General features: G+C 40.4%; 1 protein-coding gene across 1 annotated transcript in view; it reads right to left on the bottom strand.

The window, feature by feature from the left end:
* The window catches only part of LOC140494578 (phospholipid-transporting ATPase ABCA1-like), a 176294-nt gene that overhangs the window by 117027 nt on the left and 35591 nt on the right, over positions 1-23676 (bottom strand). The window contains exons 4-6 of the mRNA XM_072593913.1: positions 21724-21865; positions 20876-21003; positions 329-450 (exon numbers count right to left, since the gene is read on the bottom strand). Coding sequence (XP_072450014.1) covers positions 329-450; positions 20876-21003; positions 21724-21865 — 392 coding nt within the window. The remainder of the gene's footprint in view (positions 1-328; positions 451-20875; positions 21004-21723; positions 21866-23676) is intronic.

Here is a 23676-nt window from a genome sequence, read left to right as displayed (position 1 = left end):
GTCATTCTTTCTATATGGCACCAGATAAAAGAGGCTGGTGCACTATTCAATCCTGCATGATTAGTTTGCAAACTTTCCATCAGGACTTTATACGTAGCAATCAGTAGAAACCTTGGTTGCTTTGTTCTCTTTGTCACAAAAGTACCACTGCCAATACTTACTCATAATAAGACAGGGCATTGGATTTTTTCAATGTGCCTACACAATGGTCATTAGAACTATCACTATGAATGCTGTTTTGATTATTGTATCACATGATACCCGGCAGCAACTTGATACAGCTCCCCTGTAAGAACCTTACATATAACTACATTTTAAAGCTGATTACCTGACTGAGATTTATTTTTGCTGCCATCAAATCATTGACCACCTCTGTGGGAAGTGATGCATTGTTCAGGAAAAACTCAGATAAAGTCTGATTCTTCTGCAGGTATTCTTTGATTGGTAAACCTAAAAAAAAGAATAAAAGGTAAATCTTTGCATTGATTGCACTTGCACATCAAACTTCAAAATAATTTCTTCTGGATTACAAATTTTTATATTAGAAAGCTCAGGGAGAGAAAACCAAAAATAGCATGAAAATTAGTCATTCTTGATTAAAGATTGTAAAATCTGTCCAAGATTTCAATTCTGGGCTGATTTTGGAAACACCAACAAAACAAGGAGATGGATCTGAGAGATGATTCCTCTTTGATCTCCACTCTTTCTCATCTTTATTTTATCAAAACATCCACAGGGATTACTTCTCTGAATTTTACTCTCTTGCATTTAAGTCCCAATTGTTCAATCCTCCTTGCTTTTTCTCCTCCCACCACTGCCATTACTAAAAAAAACTCCCACTCTACCTGATCCTTTCCCAGAACTTCACCTTTCACGATTGTTTCCTTGCACCTACAGACATCTACTTTTCAAATCCAAATTTGATGTTACGCTTCCTGCTCCTCAGATGCTGCCTGACCTGCTGTGCTTTTCCAGCACCACTCTAATCTTGACCTTGATGTTACAGAGTCAATACCTGTGTAATCATTTCAGCTTCTGTCCTTGGAACACAGGAAAACACAAGTGAGGGACGATTCCAGGAAAAAAACATCTATTTGAATTCATGAAAATTCTTTCAGTATGTGAAATATCAGAGCTACCAAACCTACTTTCAAGCTCCACACTCCAACGCTAGAATTAATGTACAATTATACAGCAAGCTGTTTAAATGAATACATAGCCAATGTTTAATCTGGATGTGAGAAAAGCTAAATTTCAATGTGTTTTATTATAGCAAATCATAATCTGCTCCATATTCCATTTTCTTCCGGTCTTTTTGCAGAGTCAATAATGACTAGATCTGATTTCCATTGCTGCAAAATTGCTCTGGAGGGCCTGAATGAGGAACTCCTGCACCAAAACATGGAACTTATTATATGTGCAATTGGTCTGGATGGCGAGAAACAGAGGCAGGTTCTGTACATCTGTAGTTGACTGAAGCAGCTACCCATGTATTATCGCTGCCTTCAGCCATGCCTGATCTTTTATTAGCCAGAAGTGAAAAATGTGATGTTTGCAGATTAAACTTCATAGGACAGGACTAAATCTTGCAAAGTTTAATAGAAGGTAGGAGAGGTGACTTGTCCTTTTGGATGTGGTTCCAGAATACCTTGAGGAGAGACCAGGTGACCTACTGGCTTGTTAAACCTAGGCACAAAAGTGCACAAACTAACCAAAATTGTCAAAATGAACTGTCAAAGCTGTCAAGGTATTTAAAATATCTTCTGTTGAAATAATTGAAAAACTGCTTTATTTCATTTTGTCTGTTGACTGAAGCCTGAATGCTATAATTATAAGATTGCTTTCACAAAAATCCATTATCACAGTGGAGTGCCCCTCAGGTCACAGTTTGATTGATAGCTCAGTGATTAGAAACTTTGAAGTGGGACTATGAATTCTAATCCTTGATCTTCTAAAGGATTAGAGACAACTAATTGTAATAAATAGGTTTTTATAAGTTTTCTTTCACATGTAATAACTTTATTTTATCTCACCTCAGCATAGGTCCTGCAGTCTCTCCATCATGGATATAACATGAATTGACAAGGTAGATGCAAGGGACAAATTTAGGAGCAAGGTTCACATTAAATTGGTATTAGGATTGTAAAGGGCATGGGCGGTGAATGGCATGAATGATGTGGCAGCCATGCGGCATGGGCTACTTGTCAAAGATTTTAATACAAGGAAGAGCTGGAAGATTTAGAGCAGGTGAAGAGTCAACAAGAGGGCTACTCACTGTTCACCCATCTTCACGTGCAATAGATGGTGAGGATAAAATCCAGCACAATTGGTGAACGACTGGATTACTTATGGACCAGTCTGGGTAAGGACCAGTAGATCTTTCTTGATGCTGTTCATTTCAAGTCAGAGAATGTTTTCATTATATAAAATGGGGCATTATACTGCTGCTTAGCTCAGGATCAGTCCAATTTAATCAACTTTTGTCTATAAAATTATAAGGTGCATGGATAGGATAAATATCCAAAGTCTTTTTCCTAGGGTGGGGGAGTCCAAAAGGTGAGAGAGGAAAGATTTAAAAAGTGACCCAAGCAACAGTTTTTCACATAGAGGGTGGTGCATGTACAGAATGAGCTTCCAGAGGGAGTGCTGGAGGCAGCTACAATTACAGCATTTAAAAGACATTTGGATGAGCATACAAATAGGAAGAGTATAAGAGGGATATAGGCCAAATGCTGGCAAATGGTACTCAGTCAGATTGGGATGTCTGGTCAGCGCAGATGAGTTAGATTGAAGGGTCTGTTTCCATGCTGTATGAGTTTATGACTCTATAACTCTTAGAAGTTATATATTTGGATTACCATTGACTACATCATACAAGTTGACCTTTGAAAAATCCTTGATTTGCACAGCGAATATAGAATATGAACCACTGGTGCTGGTGGATGTGGTCAGTATTTTGAAATGTGATTTTAAAAAAAAGTTAATCAAATTAAATCAATATACAATATTTTAATGAATAAATTGATTCTGGGAGGATAGTTGAAATTGCAATCATATCTGTACCGTGCTGATTAAACATGTCCTATAATCGCATAAATCAAAAATGGACTAGGTACTAAAAATGATTAAGTATTTGAACTTATCCTCAGCCACTTTGACAAAGGCATCATCATAAGGATCACACTCTATACCCCAGATTTGGTATTTCAGTCTCAACCATTCTCCACAACTAATCAAATTCACCATTCATTGAAATAATCTGAACATCTGGTTGCTGGTTCTATCATAATTTGTAGGCGTTCCAGGTTTATTGTGGATGTGACATAATGGGCACTTAGGCTTTTGCCTGATTATGAATTACTAGAATCTGGTTGTTTTAGCATCATGGTCTTTTAGTAGCCCGAGTGGTCTTGGTCTACGATTGCAATGGTAGACATTGCTGTGTAAAGTAGTGGCACCAACCAGCTGTTGTTCTGCAGTCTGTATCTCTGTTTGATTTAGTCCACTTGAGTGTATATGCACTGCACTTCTGGTGATGACGCAACCATTCTGATGACTTTGAAGAGAATTTTGTATTTTATTCTGTTTGCAACTGGACACACATCTGTCTATTAGTTGCCACATGTTGTTTGATCGATGTGGGCATGTTTTAAATATTCTCTTGGGCACACAGCCATATCACCTATTTGATCCTACGTGCCAATTTACCAGTCAAATATAATGGTAAACGTGTATTTCTGAGCTGAGAAATTAAGGTAGACTCTTAACAGCACTGATCACGCACTTATTAGCTGAAGCAATAGGGGTGGAAGGTTTGTAGGCCACATTAAGGATTAAATATGCATTTTGGTGCCTCAAAAATGAGCTGTTTATAAGCTAGGTCTATGGTAAATCAAATTTTAATTGTTCACTGTGACGTGAGTTGATACATTGTAATCCAATTACTAACTTCTATCTCCAAGTCAGGAACGTCTATGAAAAGTTATATGCCCTGGTTTGTTGTTTGCTTATACTTTAGCTTGACTGGAATGTGACAATAAGCATATGATATCTACATTTCAAAATAATCCATGAGGGGATGTCTCATCATCTTGTTCATTATATCAGAAATGAGAAAAACTGCTCAGGACTACCTGCAACTTTTCAAATAATGAAACAATCCATACTTGCATCCAGTAAGACCTGGACAACATTCAGGCTTGAGCTGACAAGCAAAAAGTAATAATCATGCTGAACAAGTACGAGCCAGTGGCCCACAAGAGAGAGTCTAACCATCTCCCCTCAACATTCAATAACATTACCATTGCTGAATGTCCCACTATCAGCATTATAGGGGTAAAACTGAACTACCTGTATCATACTGTGGCTGCAAGTGCAGGTCCAAGGTTCGAAAGGCTACAGTGATCAACTTACTCCCTGTCTCCCCAAGGCCTATTCCACTATGCACAAGGAAGAGTGCAACTACAACACTACTCATTAACCTGGACAATCCAGGACAAAGCAGAGTGTGATCAGCAGCCAATACATCACCTTAAATCATGCATTTCTTCTACCACCAATGCAGAGTGGTAGCAACATATACCATTCAAGAGATACCCTGAAGTAACTTGAAGGTTGCTCTGACAGCACCTTCCATATCTGTAAACTGAACCACCTAGGAACTGTGGTAACAGATAGATGTGAAGACAACCACTTGCAAGTACATTCCCAGGCCACACATTGTCCTGACTTGGAACTGTAGCAGTATTTTTCCATTGTTTTTGGGTCAAAATCCTGAAACTCCCTTCTGAAAGCACGGAGTGTACTGACAGTATATGGTGTTTAGTGGTTCAAAGAGGTGACGTACCATCTTTAGATTCAGTAAGTATGGCGACAATTATTGATTCAGCCAGCAACGTTCACCTTTTAAAAATTAATTTTTAAAAAGGTGATGTATAAAGGCACGGTCATTATGATATGGAAAACACACTGACCCAAAGATTGCTACAGCACAAAACTCGAAGTAAATGCCATGAATTGGATGCTAATCCTCACTCTTCATTGCATTTTTGTGGCATTTGACTGCACTAAATACCAATTGATAAATAGATCTTTTTCTTAGCGTCCAACATTGAGTTTCAGATCAGGACCATAAATTATATCATTGACATGATGCTCAGAAAAATAAGAAATAGCAATCCTAGTAACCCCAAAACTTTTGCACCAACTTTCATTTGTATTTTTGATGCAAATCTACAATTTCTAAACATTTGTGAGGAAGACGACAACAAGGTTGTCTACATGCAATGAGCAGCATAAATGGACCAGAAACTCATGGCTATTTGTGACTCAAGGCATGTCTCTTCAATTCCGCAAATTATTGTTTCATTTAAAAAAAGACACTAATGATAGCTTGTGCCCTGAATTCACCATTAATTTTCTAGCAATTTCGAAGTGAATGTATATTCTGCAGCTAAATTGAGAGGTAAAGCTGCAATATTTAATGTTAACTATACATTGGGCGTGTTCATTCAAAGATGTGTTAGTCAGGCTGCAGACCAAAACACAGGAGAGCTTTATGGGAAGCTCAATTGAGCGTCTGCAGACATAACAGGCCCAGAAATTACCAGAACCACAGAGTTGTCTTTATTTTGTTGATAACTACCTCTAGATGTTTTTTTTTGAAAAGTGACAGGAATTTATAATTCAGGGTTGCTGAATGTAATTAGGTAAAGGCACTTATTACACTTCAACTTGACCAACCTTTTCTTGCTATATCAGAAAATGTAACTCTGGCTCTCAAGCACGTCCAATATCTCACTGCCTTTTGGTCACTGTCAAACTCTCAGTTCAAATATAGCAGGGAATAACCACAAGAAGAACTAGCAAGTCTTCAGGATGTTAAATGTGGTTTACATCTAATTGTTATTGACATACACTCCCCCAGTTCTGTCACGAACGTACGTGCACAACAAGCTCATATATTCAATGAAAAATTCTGTTTGTAACTGTGTACTGAAGGAGGGACAGTGGTCAGGCCACCAGGAAAACTCTTGCTCGGCATAGCACCGTGGAATTTTTCGGGTCTCCCAAACAGGAGAAAGAACATCTTTGGTTTCACGCCTCACTCAAAAGGTTGCATTTTTATTCATTGTAGTTGAAACTTGAGAGAGCTGTATTTTGCTTAACTCCTGTCTTTTCATGTTAAAATGAAGGCAAAACCATGGCAGCAGAACCAAACTGAGCTGAACCCAAAAACGGCACAAGTATTTTAGTTCCAGGCAACAGCTGCTGAGACTGATTGACCCTAGTTCTTAAAAACTAGCAAGTCTGTTTACAGTTTGTGCCTATATTCACCGTTTAGGAAACCTAGCTGAGACGACAAACTCATTTCATGCCAACTTCTAATGCCGGTCAAGGAGGGGGAAATTCGGATCCTCTTAGTCAGTGCAGGAAACGCATATTTCACATGTAAAATGCTAGTTTTGGGTCCTCAAAGTATCACATGCTCCAACATTTCTACCTACATTGTAACTTGCCTCCTTTTCATTTACCCATCACTACATTGAATATGGAGCCAATGAAAATTTCTGTTTGTAACTTATGTATTGAAGGAGGGGCAGAACGTCAGCTCAGCGGTTAGCACTGCTGCCTCTCAGCACCAGGGACTCAGGTTCAATTCCTGCCTCAAGCGACTGTGTGGTCTTTGCACATTCTGCCTGTGTCTGCGTGGGTTTCCTCCAGGTCCTCCAGTTTCCTCCCACAATTGAAATAAATGCCCAGGTTAGGTGAATTGGCTATGCTAAACTGCCCATTGTGTTCAGGGATGTGTAGGTTAGGTGCATTAATTGGGGTAAATATAGGATAATAGGGTAGGGGAATGGGTCTGGGTGGATTGCTCTTCAGAGGGTCAGTTTGGACGTGTTGGGCCAAATGGTCTGTTTTCACACTGAAGGGATTCTATGGCTATTCTGTTGACAGGTCAATTTTAAAAAGAAGTAAATCTTCTCCTCTCCATCTCTAACCTCTTTAGCCCTACAACCTTTAAAGATTTCTGTACTCCAACTCTGAGCACTTGCACATCACCAATTTTAATGTCTCCAGCCTTGGTGACTGTACCTTCAGCTACCCAGGCTCCGAAATTCCCTCTCATTTTATTTTTACCTCCCTTTCCAACTCTAAGAATTCCCCTAAAACCTACTTCCAAACAAACTTTTATTCACCTAGTCCAATATCTCTATGGGATGCAGCATCAATTTTTGACTGATTATAATCCTGTGAAGTGCCTGAGATGCATTTATAATAAAAGCATATAAAAAATGCACAGCTTCCTTAGCCCAATAAATAACATTGCACACTTGTATCAGTTATCAAAAGTGAAAAGAAATTGCAAGAATTGAATGGAACTCTTTCTCATCAGCTGCAAGTCAATATACTCCTTTGTCAATTTATTGATGCAAATTATGGCTTTTAACGTTAAAAGCATTAGAAGTAACATCCTCCAAGTCATACAGACTTGGCTGAAATTGTTCAGGTAAAGCAGATTATTCCAGTCTTCCCTAGCTGTTCAGCAAAAACTTAGCATTCTTAATAGCTCATTCCTAAGAACAGCTAACTTGCAAGTTCAAACAGGATAGTTTTAAATATTTAAGTTACTTAATGATGAAAATAGCATGCTCTTTGTATTGTACTACTTGTGCATTTACAGCAGGGTCAAGGTGCATAGACACTTGAACATTCAGCACCTTTAAAGGCTGTACTCAGTGTAAAAACCACACCAGGAGGTAGGTAAGTAAATTCTCAGCTCTGCAGAATTCAGGGACTGAGATCTGGGGGAGTTAAATCCTTTGCATATCCACTGATGGCATAACTGTGTCAGTGTTTAATTTGTGATAGTGCCCTTCCATATTCTTTAACAGCAAGTGACTCAGCAGTTTCTCCAGCAGATCAAATATGCATTAAAAACAGCAGAAACATGATTTTCCAAAAAAATGTAAACTACACAAGCCAATAAGATGATTTATTGTTTCAAGCTTCAAAAGGGAAAATGTAAGCAACATAACACCATGTTATAAATATACAAATTAATTGATTAATGTGAAATTATTATTTCCATTGGGTAATAATTAATCACAGAGAAACAGGTTGCAACTTTATCCAAGTTACCAAATTCTAAGCTGGTTTGATATTAGCTTGGACAGTAAGCTCTGCCACCCAGGGATTTCAAGTGCCTTGAAGGCCCACAAATAGGAGTGACCTTCCACTATTAACTCCCCTACAGCTCCAGTGATTTGAAGCATTTCCCCCTTTGATATTTTGCTGTGGCCCATCTCTCCCTGTGCGGTTATGGAGGTTGCAGACTGAAGCCCTCTGATTGGGCTGGCAGCTATTACATAAGGTAAAAACAATGACTGCAGATGCTGGAAATCAGATTCTGGATTAGTGGTGCTGGAAGAGCACAGCAGTTCAGGCAACATCCAAATAGCTTTGAAATCGATGTTTCAGGCAAAAGCCCTTCATTACATAAGGTATGGTCCTGAAAGGGTTAATGTTGGAGGCTGCATTCAGCTCCACTCAGGCTTGAGTGAGGATCAAGCAGAATATCCAAGGATCTCATGGAGTGAAGATCAGGTCACCTTAGTCTTAGTAAGAAGTTTGTCTTACCACTGTAACTTGCAATTTACTGTACATGATTGCTATCCATACATCTTTTTGAGATGAGCTTCTTCTCCTTAAGGTTTAAGTTCATGGCAGCATCAAACCACAAGCTGCCAGTGATTGGAATCCCAGCAACAAACGCAGCAGCACAGTTCTTTGAGTAGAACTTGAGCCACCTGTGAAATCCCGGAATCAGTTAGAGTGGACTAGAGGATCCATTTTTTTCATCCAGCTGCCAAGATTCTGAAGTTGATAGGTAATTCAGCCCATCACTTCAGTTGATGCACAGTAATAAATATTTTCAGGTTAGAAATAGCTATCATTGTCTCAAAGTTAGGTCAGGGTCTCAGACTTATCACTTCCCTGCCCTTTGGTGGCTTAAAATAATTCATACTGACCAGTCATTCTGCCAGAGATCTACTTTTGATAGCTTAACTGCTTAAAATTCAGTGCTAAGCTATCTGATGTACAGGCTCCTATGGATTATTCCATGACCGGTGTGAAGGCAAAAAAATTATTCTATTTTTAATTTCTGGCATTCTCTGCACTACTGCCACTTTTAAAAGCCCTAAAACACCTCGCATAGACCCATCAGCCAAAACAAACAGCTGCTTCATTATGGGTTTAATGCCATTCAGGTGTCATTTAGTAAATAAAGGAAGTGTGATTCAGTGGTAATCCAAGCTATTTGCCCAAGAACACCACAAATCCAATCTTCAAAATGTTAGATCAGTTTTCTGCATTGGAAAAAATTGGTGAGGTTTTACTTACTAGGCAGCTTGAGATAACAACTCAAACATAAATTGCTGGAGAAATTCAACAAGTCTGGTAGCATTTGCAGAAAGAAAACAGTTAATGTTTCAGGTCCAGTGACCCATCTCCAGAATTCAAGGTAGGTTACTGGACTTGAAATGTTAACTCTGCTTTCTCTCCGCAAATACTGCCAGACCTGCTGAGTTTCTTCAGCCATTTTGCTGATTTCAAATCTTCCCTTCCAGTAGTGATACCCCTGACAACAGAATGACCCAGGTGATAAATGGTAATACATCAGGGAGATTAAAATGAAAGTGATGATCATCCCATTGAATATGCTTCTTTTGCTCATATCAGCATGCTGGTTACAGTTGTAGTACATCCAATAGATAGGACTCATCACCAGTGTGCCAATGGGGAAGTGGATACAGACCATTGGCAGAGGCATTACTTAAACGAACTGCTCATTCCTGAAAGGTGTTGAGTTCCTGGAGAATTATGACTACACCCATTCCTTTGAATACAGAATTTGCCCTAAATTGATGAGCCTTCTTGGCGATCAGGAGTCTATAATAGGGTCAGGCAGTGATCTAATTATCACACTTCACTAAACAGGAACAAGCAAGTCAATTGGACTGTTGAGTGCGTTTCATCATTTAATACAAATCATAGTTGATTGAACACTTCAACACTTTCCCCTACCCCTCACTATACCCAAAACCCTTTGTGCCATTGATAACCAAAGAATTTATCAACCTCTAAAACATATGCAAAAACTGAGCTTCCACAGCCCTCTGGGATAGAAACTTCCAAAGACTCTCAGCATGGAGTAAAATAATTTCTTGTTTCAGTGCTAAATGGAATCTTATTTATGAAATTGTGCCTGCTGATTCTAGGCATCCTAACAGTATTACCAGTCTCTCCAATTTAGATATTGTCTGGCTTTCAACTATATCACCTCACTCAGACTACATGGCCAGTTTGTCCAATCTCTTCAGAAAAACCAGCAATGCCACCACCCTAGGAACAAGTCTGATGAATTGGCATTACATTTCCTCTATCACTAAAATATTCTTCCTGAAGAGAGATGACCAGAACTAGAGTACTCCAGGTGCACTCTATCTTACCTTTTATAGAATTGAAACAAAACTTTATAGTTTCATTCTCAAATCCTCTGCAATAAAATTGTGGGCGGCACAGTGGTTAGCACTGCTGCCTCACAGTGCCAGAGACCCGGGTTCAATTCCCACCTCAGGCGACTGACTGTGTGGAGTTTGCACGTTCTCCCAGTGTCTGCGTGGGTTTCCTCCGGGTGCTCCGGTTTCCTCCCACAGTCCAAAGATGTGCAGGTCAGGTGAATTGGCCATGCTAAATTGCCCGTAGTGTTAGGTAAGGGGTAGATTTAGGGGTATGGGTGGGTTGTGCTTCGGTGGGGCGGTGTGGACTTGTTGGGCCGAAGGGCCTGTTTCCACACTGCAAGTAATCTAATCTAAAAAGACCAAAGTTCCCTTAGTCTTCCTAATAATTGCTGCACCTCCATATTAGCCTTCAATGACTGATTGCACATCTATGCTTTCTAACCAGACATCTGTTCCTCCAAAAAAGTGCATAATTTCACATTTAAGTTAAAAAAAATACTAAATCCACGACTGATGCTCAGTACACACTGCTGCTGTTACTACTGACAAGATGCACTGCAGGAATTTATCAAAGATCCTCAGACAGCATTTTCTAAACCCGCAACCGATTCCATAGAAAAAGGACAAGAGCAACAGATATATGGGAACATGACCACTTTCAAGTTCTCCAAGTCACTCATCATCCTGATTTGGAAGTATATTGCTGGGTCAAAGCCTTGGAATTTCCCTCCCTAAGGGCATTGTGGGTCAATCTCTAGTAGGTGGATTGCAGCGATGCAAGACAGCTCACCATCACCTCAAGGGCAACCAGGGAAGGGCAATAAATGCTCACCTGCCAGCAATGACCACATTCCCATTAATGAATAAAGGAAGTTCCTGCTTTTATCAGCTGATGGTGGGATGTAGTGCAATTCCTGTTAAAGCCAGGCCATGAGCTCCTTTATTGTTGAAGTAGATGTGAAAGGTTCTTAATGATGAATCAATGAACAACCTGTTTCTTGACCTTATGACAAAAAAGGTGAACTGATGGTTATTTGTCATTTTTTAAAATAAAATGAAGGTCACTGAAGAACCAGCTGAAAATGCTTGGGCTGAGGATACTCCGAGAAATTCTTGCAATATTTGTGAAGCTCTCTTTAATGTCATCCATGACTCATTAGAGCAGGAGAATGGACATTTTGGGCATCAGCCCTTCTTCAGGGATCAGGCTCATGCCAGAAATGTCGATTACCCTGCTCCTTGGATGCTGCCTGACCTGCCGCGCTTTGCCAGCAACACATTTTCAGCTCTCATCTCCAGCATCTGCAGTCCTCACTTTCTCCATGACAATTATACCTAACAGTCAGAAAGTTATGAATTAATTGCCCCCTTAGAAAGGGAATCACAATCCAGGCTAACAATCTAATTCTGCTGTAGCGAGGAACTGCTGTTCTACTAGATGTCATCTTACAGACGAGCTGTTAAATGTCAATCCAATCTGCATTGTCAAGTGAATGTAAGATATCCATTGCCACTAGTTGAAGAGCAGTAAATGCAAAATTCTCCAGATTTCTTGGCCACTGATCCACAAAACCAAATTTACCAAAATCATATGTTTGCTATGTAGGGTAAATTTAAGAAATTGGCTACTATGTTTCCCCATGTTCAACCGTGACTACATTTAAAGTACTAATTGGCTGTGAAATATTTCAGGGACACCTCAAGGTCATAAAATGGATGGTATAAATGCAGGCTCCTCCTTCCTGTATCTCCATGGTGGATCACAGACATAGGCATGGAATTCAGAGACTAATTCAGGATGCTCCAAAATTCTCAGGTCTTTAGATTAGATTACAGCATGGAAACAGGCCCTTCGGCCCAACAAGTCCACACCGACCCTCCGAAGAGTAACCCACCCAGACCGATTCCCCAACCCTACGTTTATCCCTGACTAATACACCTAACACTATGGGCAATTTAGCATGGCCAATTCACCTGACCTGCACATCTTTGGATTGTGGGAGGAAACTGGAGCACCCAGAGGAAAACACAGACACTGCGAGAATGTGCAAACTCCACAGTCGCTAGAGACCAGAATTGAATCCAGGTGCCTGGTGTTGTGAGGCAGCAGTGCTAACCACTGAGCCTCCATGCCACCCTGAACCTGTCAATCCAAGCTCCGTAAAAACATCTGAACATCTTAACAATTACCCCTATATCCCCCATAGCCTTAAAACCCTATAGTATCAAAAAAAAAGATAAAAAACAAAATCATTATAATGTAGAGAAAGACCTGGACAAGGAACAGTGAAAACAAATTAAGTATTAAGATTCAAAAATATCCATGCCAATTTAGGTCAGCAACTGTGACTTTATGCAATGATTACAGACCAATTTAAGACTTTGTTCACTCTGCGTTGGAGCCAAATAAGTGATACAACAATATACCATTGTTTGGAAACACTGCTTTATTTGATTTTTATGAGTACAGAAGCTTCAATTCCAATCAAGTGTTCCAATCTGAATTTCAAGAAATGAAAATCATTTCATCCCATGGGAGACTGGTGAGCAAGGTTAGATCTCATGGAATACAGGGAGAACTAGTCATTTGGATACAGAACTGGCTCACAAAAGGTAGAAGACAGAATGGTGTAGGGTTGTTTTTCAGACTGGAGGCATGTGACCAGTGGAGTGTTACAAGGATTGGTGCTGGGTCCACTATTTTATTACAGCCATTACATACATTCAAAAGGAGTAGGTAGCTCAACAAAGTTGCAGCAGAGCAGCATGCTTTCAATGCATGGCCATGCTTCAAGTGATTCCCAATTAAGATGGATGGGAGATCTTGACACCCCAAAGTCACATATGGTGAGTGATGTCTTGAGCAGGTCCCTTAAAAAGGGACACCACATCCTGTTTTTCCAGAGATAAACAATATATCCCAAACAGAACCATGGCTAGACATAGCCACATGTTGCACAATTATAAAAAAGTCAGTGAAACAATAGTGTCAGAAGGTGGAAACAAATCTTTCAGTCCAACTCATCCACACTGACCAAATTCCCAAAACAAACTAGTCCCACTTGCCTGCATTTGGCCCATATCCATTTAAACCTTTACTATTCATGTATGTGTCCAAATGTCTTTGGAATGTTGTAACTGTATCTGCATTGACCACTTCCTCTCAGATCATTCCATATATGCCACATCCCGAATGTGAAAAAGATCACCTATGATCCCTTTTAAATCTTTCTCCCCTCACCTTCAAAATATACCCCTGGTTTTGAATTCATCCCCATTAGGGAAAAGACTTTTGCTACTCACCTTATCTATGTACCTCATGATTTTATAGACCTCCATAACCTTACCCTCCACCTTTACACTTCAGAGAAAACAAATCTTAGTTTATCCAACCTATCCATATGTCTCAAACCCTCCACTCAGCAACATCTTGGTAATTCTTTCTGAACTCTCTCCAAATTTAATAAAGCAGGGCAGCCAGAACCGTACACAGTATTCCAAAAGTGGCCTCAAAGTCCTGTACAACCTCAACATGACATTCCAATTCCCATACTCTACAGTCGAGGAATGAAGGCAAGCGTGCTAAACACCTTCTTGACCACCTTGCCTACCTGTGATGCAACCTTTGAAGAATTGTGCACTTGAACCCCTAGGTCTCTGTTCAATAACAGTACCTAGGGCTCTACCACCATTAACTGTAGGAGTTCTGTCTTTGCTGGTTTTACAAAATGCCATACTTCACACTCATCTAAATTAAACTCCATCTGCCACTCCTCAGTCCATTGGCCCAATTAATCAAGATTTTTGTAATCCAAGATACCTTCTTCACTGTCCACTATACCATCAAATTCTAGCATCATTCACAAAGTTACAAACCATATCTCCTAAATTCTAATTTAAATAGTTTCTATAAGTGACAAAAGTGGACCTAGCACTGATCCTTGTGATCACTGGTCACAGGCCTCCACCGCCCTGTCTCTTACCATCAAGCTACTTTTATCCAATTGGCATGCTGTCCCCGAATCCCATTTAATCTAACTCTATTAGTGTACCATGTGGATCCTTGTTAAAGGCTTTAATAAAGTCCATGTAGACAAAATCCAACACTGCCCTCAATCCTTTTAGTTACATCCTCAAAAAACTCAATCAAGTTTGAGACATGATTTTGCACACAGAGCCATGCTGACTAACCCTAGTTAGTCCTTGCCTCTCCAAATGCACAAACCCTCTCTCAGAATCCTTCCAACAACTTACCCACAGATGAGAGACTTACTGATCTATGGTTCCCAGGCTGCTTCTTACAGTTTAAATAAAGGCACAACGTTAGCCACACTCTTCCTTCAGCACATTACCCATGGCAGAAGAGGATACAAATATCTCTGCTAGGAACCTTGCTACTTCTTTGAGCTTCCCACAATGTCACGAATACATTTGATAGAGTCCCAGAAATTTAACAGACATTTTAAGACCTCCAGGACCCCTTTTTTTTTTAAGATTAGATTAGATTACTTACAGTGTGGAAACAGGCCCTTCGGCCCAACAAGTCCACACCGCCCCGCCGAAGCGTACCCACCCATACCCCTACATCTACATCAACCCCTTACCTAACACTATGGGCAATTTAACATGGCCAATTCACCTGACCTGCACATCTTTGGACTGTGGGAGGAAACCAGAGCACCCGGAGGAAACCCACACAGACACAGGGAGAACGTGCAAACTCCACACAGTCAGTCGCCTGAGGCGGGAATTGAACCGGGGTCTCGGGCGCTGTGAGGCAGCAGTGCTAACCACTGTGCCACCGTGCTGCCCATTCTTCTATAGGGTGAACTGCTTAAGGTATTAATATTTATTTCTGATTTCCCTAGCCTCCATTTTTCTCCACAGTAAAATGTGGATGCAAATTATTATCTCTCCTATCTCCTGTGATTTCCCACAGATGACCTTGTGGATCTTTAAGCCCTGTTCTCTCCTTTGTTTCTCTTTATATGTAGAATCTTTGGATTCTCCTTAACCTTCTGCCAAGGCTGTTTCATATCCCCTTTCTTGCTCTCCTGATTTTCCACTTAGGATCAACTAATCTCTTTCAGAGTATAAGGGGTGTAGGCATCTAAATATTTATATGACACCTTGTTCTTTACAAGACCCTCATATCTTCATTCATCATAGATCCCTACTCTTACCAGCATTACCCTTTACATTAACATACTGTCTCTGAACTCATGATTTCACTTCTGAAAGCCTCCCACTTCCCAGTCACCTCTGTGAATGGCCTACTGTAATCAAGTGTCTAATACAATCAAAATTTGCCTTACTCCAATTAAGAACTTGAACATTTATACAAAGCTTATCCTTCTCCATAAATTTTAAACTAGAAAACTAACAGTTGAAAGGCCCACTTTGCAAATCTTGAGACTCCTTTCATCTGTTGATTATACACCTGTCTGGAGACACATGTATTGTTTTTTGTTGCGTTGTAGGTTGCTTTCACGTGGCATCACCTCTCAATCATTGGAGTGTTCTTCCTCACTGGTGGCACAGTGGTGGACCGTACATGGCAAAGGAATAGAAATTAGCTCAAAACAATATGGCACCCTGATCTATTATGACCTTGCATGATCTGGGCTGGTTGTACATTTTAGAAGCTTGCATTGGTATTTGGATTTCTAACCCATTCTCTACCCAGTTCAGAGTTTTTGTTGTTCTTGATCTATTCATTTGCTGTGCATCTTTCAATTCCCCCTCCATGTGAAGACAACAATCCTGGATTTCAGGATGGTTAGACAACTGGTTGCTAGGCAATGTCAGTCACATTGCCCTTCCAAACTAGGGAGAATAATTCTGTCAACATTCCAATATTTTCATGCAAAAAAAAAAAAAGCCTTTTGATACTTGGCACTTAATATTTGATAGTACATACCATATATTCTGCTGGACTAGAACAGGGATAGTGGGATGACTGATATAGATCATTTGCCACTTAAACCTTTAAATATTTTGCTGGTGAAATGTGATCTGATACTATTCATTTCAATGAATTGAATAAACTAAAAAAAATGGTAACAATTATGCTTCTTGATGTGAACAAGTCAAACAATGGGAAATTTGGAGAGGTAATCTGTCACAAGGACATGACTAAGTCTGTTGGTACTTTTGTCCAAGGAGTGGACAGAACATCAATTAAAATTAGCTTTGTCACATGTACTCAAATGGATACAGTGAAAGGTTTACAAGTTGCCACTTGTGGTGCCATCGTAGGTACCTGGGTACAGATTCTTACTCAATTCTCAGGAAGGGAAAAAAAAAAGAGGAGAAATGGAGTTCAGAGTTACCATCCTTCCAACCCAGACAATGCTGGGCTTCACCAAGGCCATGAGTCCACACTGGCTTTTACCCTGGACATTGGCAATGCCATCCAATGACAGAGGTAAAAAAGTAATAAATTAAAATGTGAAGAGAGAAAAAAAAGAAATGACAGAGGAAATTAGTTCTGGTTGAGTCCTATCACACTTGCAGCTTAAGTACATCTTGTGTAGATGCTACCTCTGCTGCTGGGGTTGACAAGTTTGGTATTTCATGCATCGAGAAGTCATTGAATCTTTTCCAAAAACACAAGCTGTTGGAAAAGCTCAGTAGGTCTGGCAGTATCTGTGAAGAGAAAATCAGTTAATAATTTTGGGTCGCAGAACAGGTTTGTGCTGCCAATTGCTCTTCAATTAGTTTTCCAAATATTGTGCATGCTGACAAAAACGAAGGTTGAAATAGGGATGAGGTCCTGCGGAGTGATCATAAAGGGCTAGGAAAACAATTAAAAGTCAGGACCCTGTCAGTGGTAATCTCCAGATTACTTCCAGTGCTACGTGCTAGTGAGTGTGTGTAAGGACAGGTGGATGTGTCAGATAAAAAAAGTGTTGCTAAATAATTTGTGCAGGGATTCTGATTTTTAGATCATTGGGATCTTTTCTGGGGCAGAGGTGACCTATTCAAATGGGGAGAGTTACATCTGAACTGAAAGGGGCCAATATCTTGGCGGCCACATTTGCTAATGCTATAAGGGAGGGTTTAAACTAGATTGGCAGGGAGGGAGGATCCTCAACAGCAGGGAGGCAAGTGAGAGGCTGGAAGGAGATACAGTAATCAGAAATAGTAAAGTGAAGAGACAGGTCAGGCTAGAACACAACAGGGAGCAAGGAATGTCTGTTGGATTAAATTACATCTATTCAATGCAAGATAGCTGACAGATAAGGCCAATGAACTCAGGGCATGGACATGTACATGAGACTGGGATGTTATAGCATTACAGAAACATGGCTAAGGGCTGACAGGACTGGCAGCTTAATGTGTCAGGGTACAGATGTTTTAGGCACAGAGGTGGTGGGAAGGATGAAGGGGGAAAATTGCATTTTCGATTAAAGCAAGTGTCACAGCAGTACTCAAATGAAATAACTGAACAACCATCCAGTGAGGCTTTCTGGATGGAGCTAAGAAATAAGGGGATGGTGACATTATTGGGGCTGTACTATAGGCCCCCAAATAGGGAATGAGGAGCAAATATGAAGGGAGATTGGGAGATTTGCAGGAGCAATACAGTTGTCAAAAGTAGGGGATTTTAACTTTCCTAACAGATTGGCACTGCCAGAGCATTAAGGGCTTAGATGGGGTGGAATTTAAGTGCATTCAGGAATGTTTCCTCAAGCAGTATATAGAGGGTCCTACTCAGGAAGGGGCAAATCTTTACCTACTCTTGGGAAATCAGGCAGGACAGATGACTGAGATGACAGTGGGGACCAGTGACCATAGTTCTATTAATTAAAATAATTAAGGAGAGTGACAAAAGTGATCCAAAGGTTAAAGTTTTAAATTGGGATAAGAGAAATTTTGATGGAATTTGACAGAAACTTGCAGGAGTTGATTGGAGCACTTGGTTTGCAGGCAAAGGAACCTCTGGCAAATGGGAGGCCTTTAAGCATGAGATTGCTAGTGTTCAAGGTCTGTATGTTCCTGTAATGGTGAAGGGCAAGGTTAACAGGAATTGGGAACCCTGGATGACAAGAGTTATTGAGAATTTGACCAGAAAGGAGATAGGGCTCAGGCGATAGGAGATATAGAAGGGTAAAAGGGGCATGAGATAGATTAGATTACCTACAGTGTGGAAACAGGCCATTTGGCCCACCAAGACCACACTGACCCACCCAGACATCTCCTACACATATCCTGACTAATGCACCTAACACTGAGCAATTTAGCATGGCCATATTACCTGACTTGCATATTTTTGGGTTGTGGAAGGAAACCAGAGCACCCAGAGGAAACACGGGAAAATATGCAAACTCCGCACAGACAGTGGCCGGAGGTTGGAATTGAACCCAGGTCCCTGGCACGGTAAGGCAGCAGTGCTAACCACTGAATCACTGCTGCCCATAGATTTGGCTGAGATAATTATGGTGAATCCAAAGAGGTTTAAGTATATTAAAAGGAAAAAGAACTAGAGAGACCCTCAAGGACCAAAATGGACATGTATGTGTAGAACTGCAGAACATGGGCAGGGTCCTCAGATGAATGCTTCTCCTGTGTTTACCATGGAGAAAGAAAAGATGACTCGGGAACTTGGGAAGTTAGTGGGGACAGTCCATATCACAGGAGGTGTTGTTGGATGTATTAGAATGTATGAAGATGGATAGATTTTGGTCCTGACCAGATCTATCCATAAACACTGCAAGAGGCTGGAAAATAAATTGCAGGGGCTCTGGCTGATATTTTTGCATCAATGTTAGCCACAGGGGAGGTCCCAGAACACTGGAGAGCAGCCAATGTTGTGCCCTCATTCAAGGAGGGCTGCAAAGAAAAGCCTGGGAACTATAGACCAGTAAACTTAACATCTGTGGTGGGTAAGTTACTTGAGAATATCCTGAGGGATATGATATACATGCATTGTAAAGACAGGATGCGATTAGTAAGTCAGCATGGCTTTGTGCGTGGGAGATCATGTCTCAAATTTGTTATAGCTCTTTGAAGAAGTGACCAGGAACATTGACAAAGGCAGGGCAGTAGATGTGTTCTACATGGATTTCAGCAAGCGCCTCCTAGCAGAGCGCTTTAGGGAACATCTCCGAGACACCCGCACCAATCAACCAAACCGCCCCGTGGCCCAACATTTCAACTCCCCCTCCCACTCTGCCGAGGACATGGAGATCCTGGGCCTCCTTCACCGCCGCTCCCTCACCACCAGACGCCTGGAGGAAGAACGCCTCATCTTCCGCCTCGGAACACTTCAACCCCAGGGCATCAATGTGGACTTCAACAGCTTCCTCATTTCCCCTTCCCCCACCTCATCCTAGTTTCAAACTTCCAGCTCAGTTACTGTCTCCTTGACTTGTCTGACCTGCCTATCTTCTTTTCCACCTATCCACTCCACTCTCTCCTCCTTGACCTATCACCTTCATCCCCTCCCCCACTCACCCATTGTACTCTATGCTACTCTCTCCCCACCCCCACCCTCCTCTAGCTTATCTCTCCATGCTGCAGGCTCACTGCCTTTATTCCTGATGAAGGGCTTTTGCCCGAAACGTTGATTTCGCTGCTCGTTGGATGCTGCCTGAACTGCTGTGCTCTTCCAGCACCACTAATCCAGTATTATATAGAGGTATTACATTCACAGTCACTTCAAGAACCAAATAAAATTAGTTATTCAATTACAACAAAAATATGCTCTCAATTGTGCCATGCCTCAAGTTATCCCTTGTTAAGATGGAGTGTGATCTTTATACCCCAAGTTACATTGATCAATCTCATGAGCATGGCTCTTCAGGTACAATATACTGACTAAGACATAACACAGGAATGTCCTCATTGGCCAAAGTCTCTAAAAACAGTTTTCCAAAGCATTTTCCCATTTTTTTGACCCATTAGCCACAAGTTTATAATTCAGTTACTTTTTGCAGAAAAGACAAAAGCACTACAACATCAACATACTATAGATAATGATGCCAGTTTCTGGGTATGGAAGAAAGGAAGTCATGCAATCAGTTCTGCTCCAATGCGTGTCTCTTCAATGCAAATTGGCTTTAACACAATTGAAGAATTTAGACCATTATTTGTAGAACATAAATTCCTTACCTGTATTGACTATAATTCAATTCAGGCCACATTAGTTTAAATGGCTCATCTATTGCAAGGTTTTCTTATAATGCAAAAATCATACAAGAAAAGAACTACCACATTACATCAGAACCGACTGTACTGGAATGACAAATAGCAGTTTTTAATAAGGAAAATAAAGACAAAGACATCAGAGAAGCAACTCAAGTTGCTGCATCATCGCACTTTAGGCAATAAACAAATCATACCAGATAATGGAAGGCTGTTTTCATTGAGCTTTTTCAATGCGTTCAGGAGTTGATTGAAGCTTTGCAGGATGTGGTCCTGATTAGCATGAAGTAGCACCTTCTGAGCATCAGATAGCAAACGTGAAAGACTGCAAACAAGAAAAAATGTCAATCATTACTCATGTTTCTTGTACAAAATGTAACACTGATCACAATGATTGGTAGCCTTACCTCAGCGCCAAGGAACTCAACTTTTTAAATATTCAACCCCAATCAGCATTGGTGCAGATCCACCCACTTCCATCCCATTACAATGCCAATTCATGTACTGACATGGCAAGGAATTTAAATCCTTTATTTTCTAAGTATTTGGGAGAAGGCAGTGGAGTAGAAGCAACGTCACTGGACATCTAATCCAGAACCCCAGACTAATGCTCCAGGGACATTTTCAATTACATCATGGTCACCATCAGGTGTGGTTTGCCATGTAACTGCCAATCATAATAAAACCCATCTGGCTCACTAACATTCTTTAATGAAAAGTAATTTGTCATCCTTCCCTGGTCTGGCTTACTTGCAACTCCAGGCGCATTAATAATGTAGATGCCTCTTGACTGCCCTCTAAGCAATGAAGGATGGGCATCAAATGGTGGCCCAGCCAGTAATGCCTACATCTCCAACAAAAATCTTTTTGAAAATGTTACTAGCCCCTAGGCAATTCACAAACTGAGCAGTTTGGTCTAGAATTACAACAAACAATTGACCACAACTGTATCTGGCTTGTATTCGGTTGTTCAAGCTATGCTAGTTCAGCATTTGTTGCTTGAATATAGACTCTTTAGGTAGAAGAATGTGCCATTAGTACTTACATGGATTGATTGAAATTCCCCACATTTCCTGGAGTTTCTCCTGGGGTAGCATACTGGAAGCAAGGATTTTTAATATTACAGATGATTCCCTGTATCCATGGCAGTGTCCCTGCTGATGGTAATGCATGGTTTGGAAAGTGACCTGCAAGAATTAGCAAAGTGAAAAATTAAAATCAAACTTCAACCTTCTCACACCTAGCCTCAAATCTTCAATTTTTCATAGAATCCCTACATTCAGTCCATCAGGTCCACACTGACCTTCTGAAGAGCATCCCACTTAGACCCAACCCAGTACCTTATCTCTGTAGCCTTGCAATTCCCATGGGTAACCCACTTAGCCTGCATATTCCTGGACACTATGGGCCATTTAGCATCGCCAATCCACCTAACTTGCATATCTTTGACTGTGTGGAAGAAACTGGAGCACCCAGTGGAAGCCACACATGGCGAGAACATGCAAACTCCACAGAGACAGTCGCCAAAGGCTGGAATTGAACCTGGGTCCTTGGTGCTGAGGCAGCATTGATAATGACAGCCACCACTTTGATTATTACGGTTTTCCATCTAATGTTCAAATTTCAATGATGTGATTGGAATATTTCATTCAATGAATTTGACAAGTGATGAACATAAATCAATGAAAAGTCAGCTACCCAAGTGGAGAGAAGAGAGAGTACAAAACAGTTTGCTGTGTGTAAATCATATACATATTACATATATAAAATAAAACTGGAACACTAGTTACTTCCATGGAGTGAAGACAGTTTCCATTTTGGTATTCCCATGTTCATAACATATCTTAAATAAAAAAGCAAAGTTCTACAGATAATGGAAACCTGAAAGCAAAACAAAATTCTGGACAAACTCAGCATATCTGGAGAGAAAGAAAGAATTAGCACTTCAGGTCCAATGACACTTCAGAACTTCCTAAGAGCCATTTTGGACTCTATGTTAATTGTTTTACATATAGATGTTGCCTATCTGCTGAGTTTCTGCAGCATTTTATGTTTTTATTTCAAAATATCACTGATCACCCCAGGCCATTCTTTTCTATGGATCAAAAGTGACTGAACAGTAAATATTAGCCTGAGAGTCAGTTTCTCAAAGTGCACAATGCCACATTGAACAAGCAAAACAGAAAACCGATGGTAGCACTATTTGGAAAGTGATCTGTTGTTTAGTCCTAGCTGTCATAAAGCAAAGGACTCAATGGTAACAATTAATCTCTGAGAGAGTTTTAAATGTTGTAAAATAGAACATTTCTGCCTTTAAGCATTCCCCAGATCTAGAGGGCATGATCTAAACATAAAACAATCCTCCTTGTGCAGTAACCCATGAAGCACACCAAAGTCAGGATAAGCACAGGTTAAATACAGAGTATAATGCCATTTATATCAGCCTATCAAGCTTTACCAGGTCATGTTAAGTATATATTCCACACAGAATAAATCCTTTTATTTGGCTCAATAATTGAACATGCACGCAGTTCAAGATTTATAGAAAAAAATTATTTCCATCAGCCATAGATAATTTCCCCCAAATTATTTTTATGTAATCAAAAGCTTCAGCTGAACTATAGTAAGTTGGTCTAAACTGCAATTAAACAACAGGCAAGGTAGCTCAAAAGCTGCATGGAGCCAATACCCAACAGAAATAATTACTTCAAATTTGGAATGATGACAAATGAATTGCAAGAAAAAAAATAGATCATCTATTGCAATAAAAAGACAGACAGACAGAGACATGAACAGCAAGGGACAGAGCCCCAATATCTGGTTCACAAGGCATCTTTCAAGTATATTATGCAGAATCTGCTGAGTGATATTTACCCTTGAGTATTGGCTTTCTGCCAGTCACTCCAATGTTGGCAAAACCTTCATGTTTGGATTAACTTCACATGGCTCAAGTCCCAACTCATTGGTCAATATTCTTGCATGCAACTACATTGTGACA

Source organism: Chiloscyllium punctatum, chromosome 24 (assembly GCF_047496795.1).
Source record: "Chiloscyllium punctatum isolate Juve2018m chromosome 24, sChiPun1.3, whole genome shotgun sequence".
Taxonomy (NCBI): Eukaryota; Metazoa; Chordata; class Chondrichthyes; order Orectolobiformes; family Hemiscylliidae; genus Chiloscyllium; species Chiloscyllium punctatum.
This window is presented reverse-complemented; position numbering and strand designations above follow the sequence as displayed.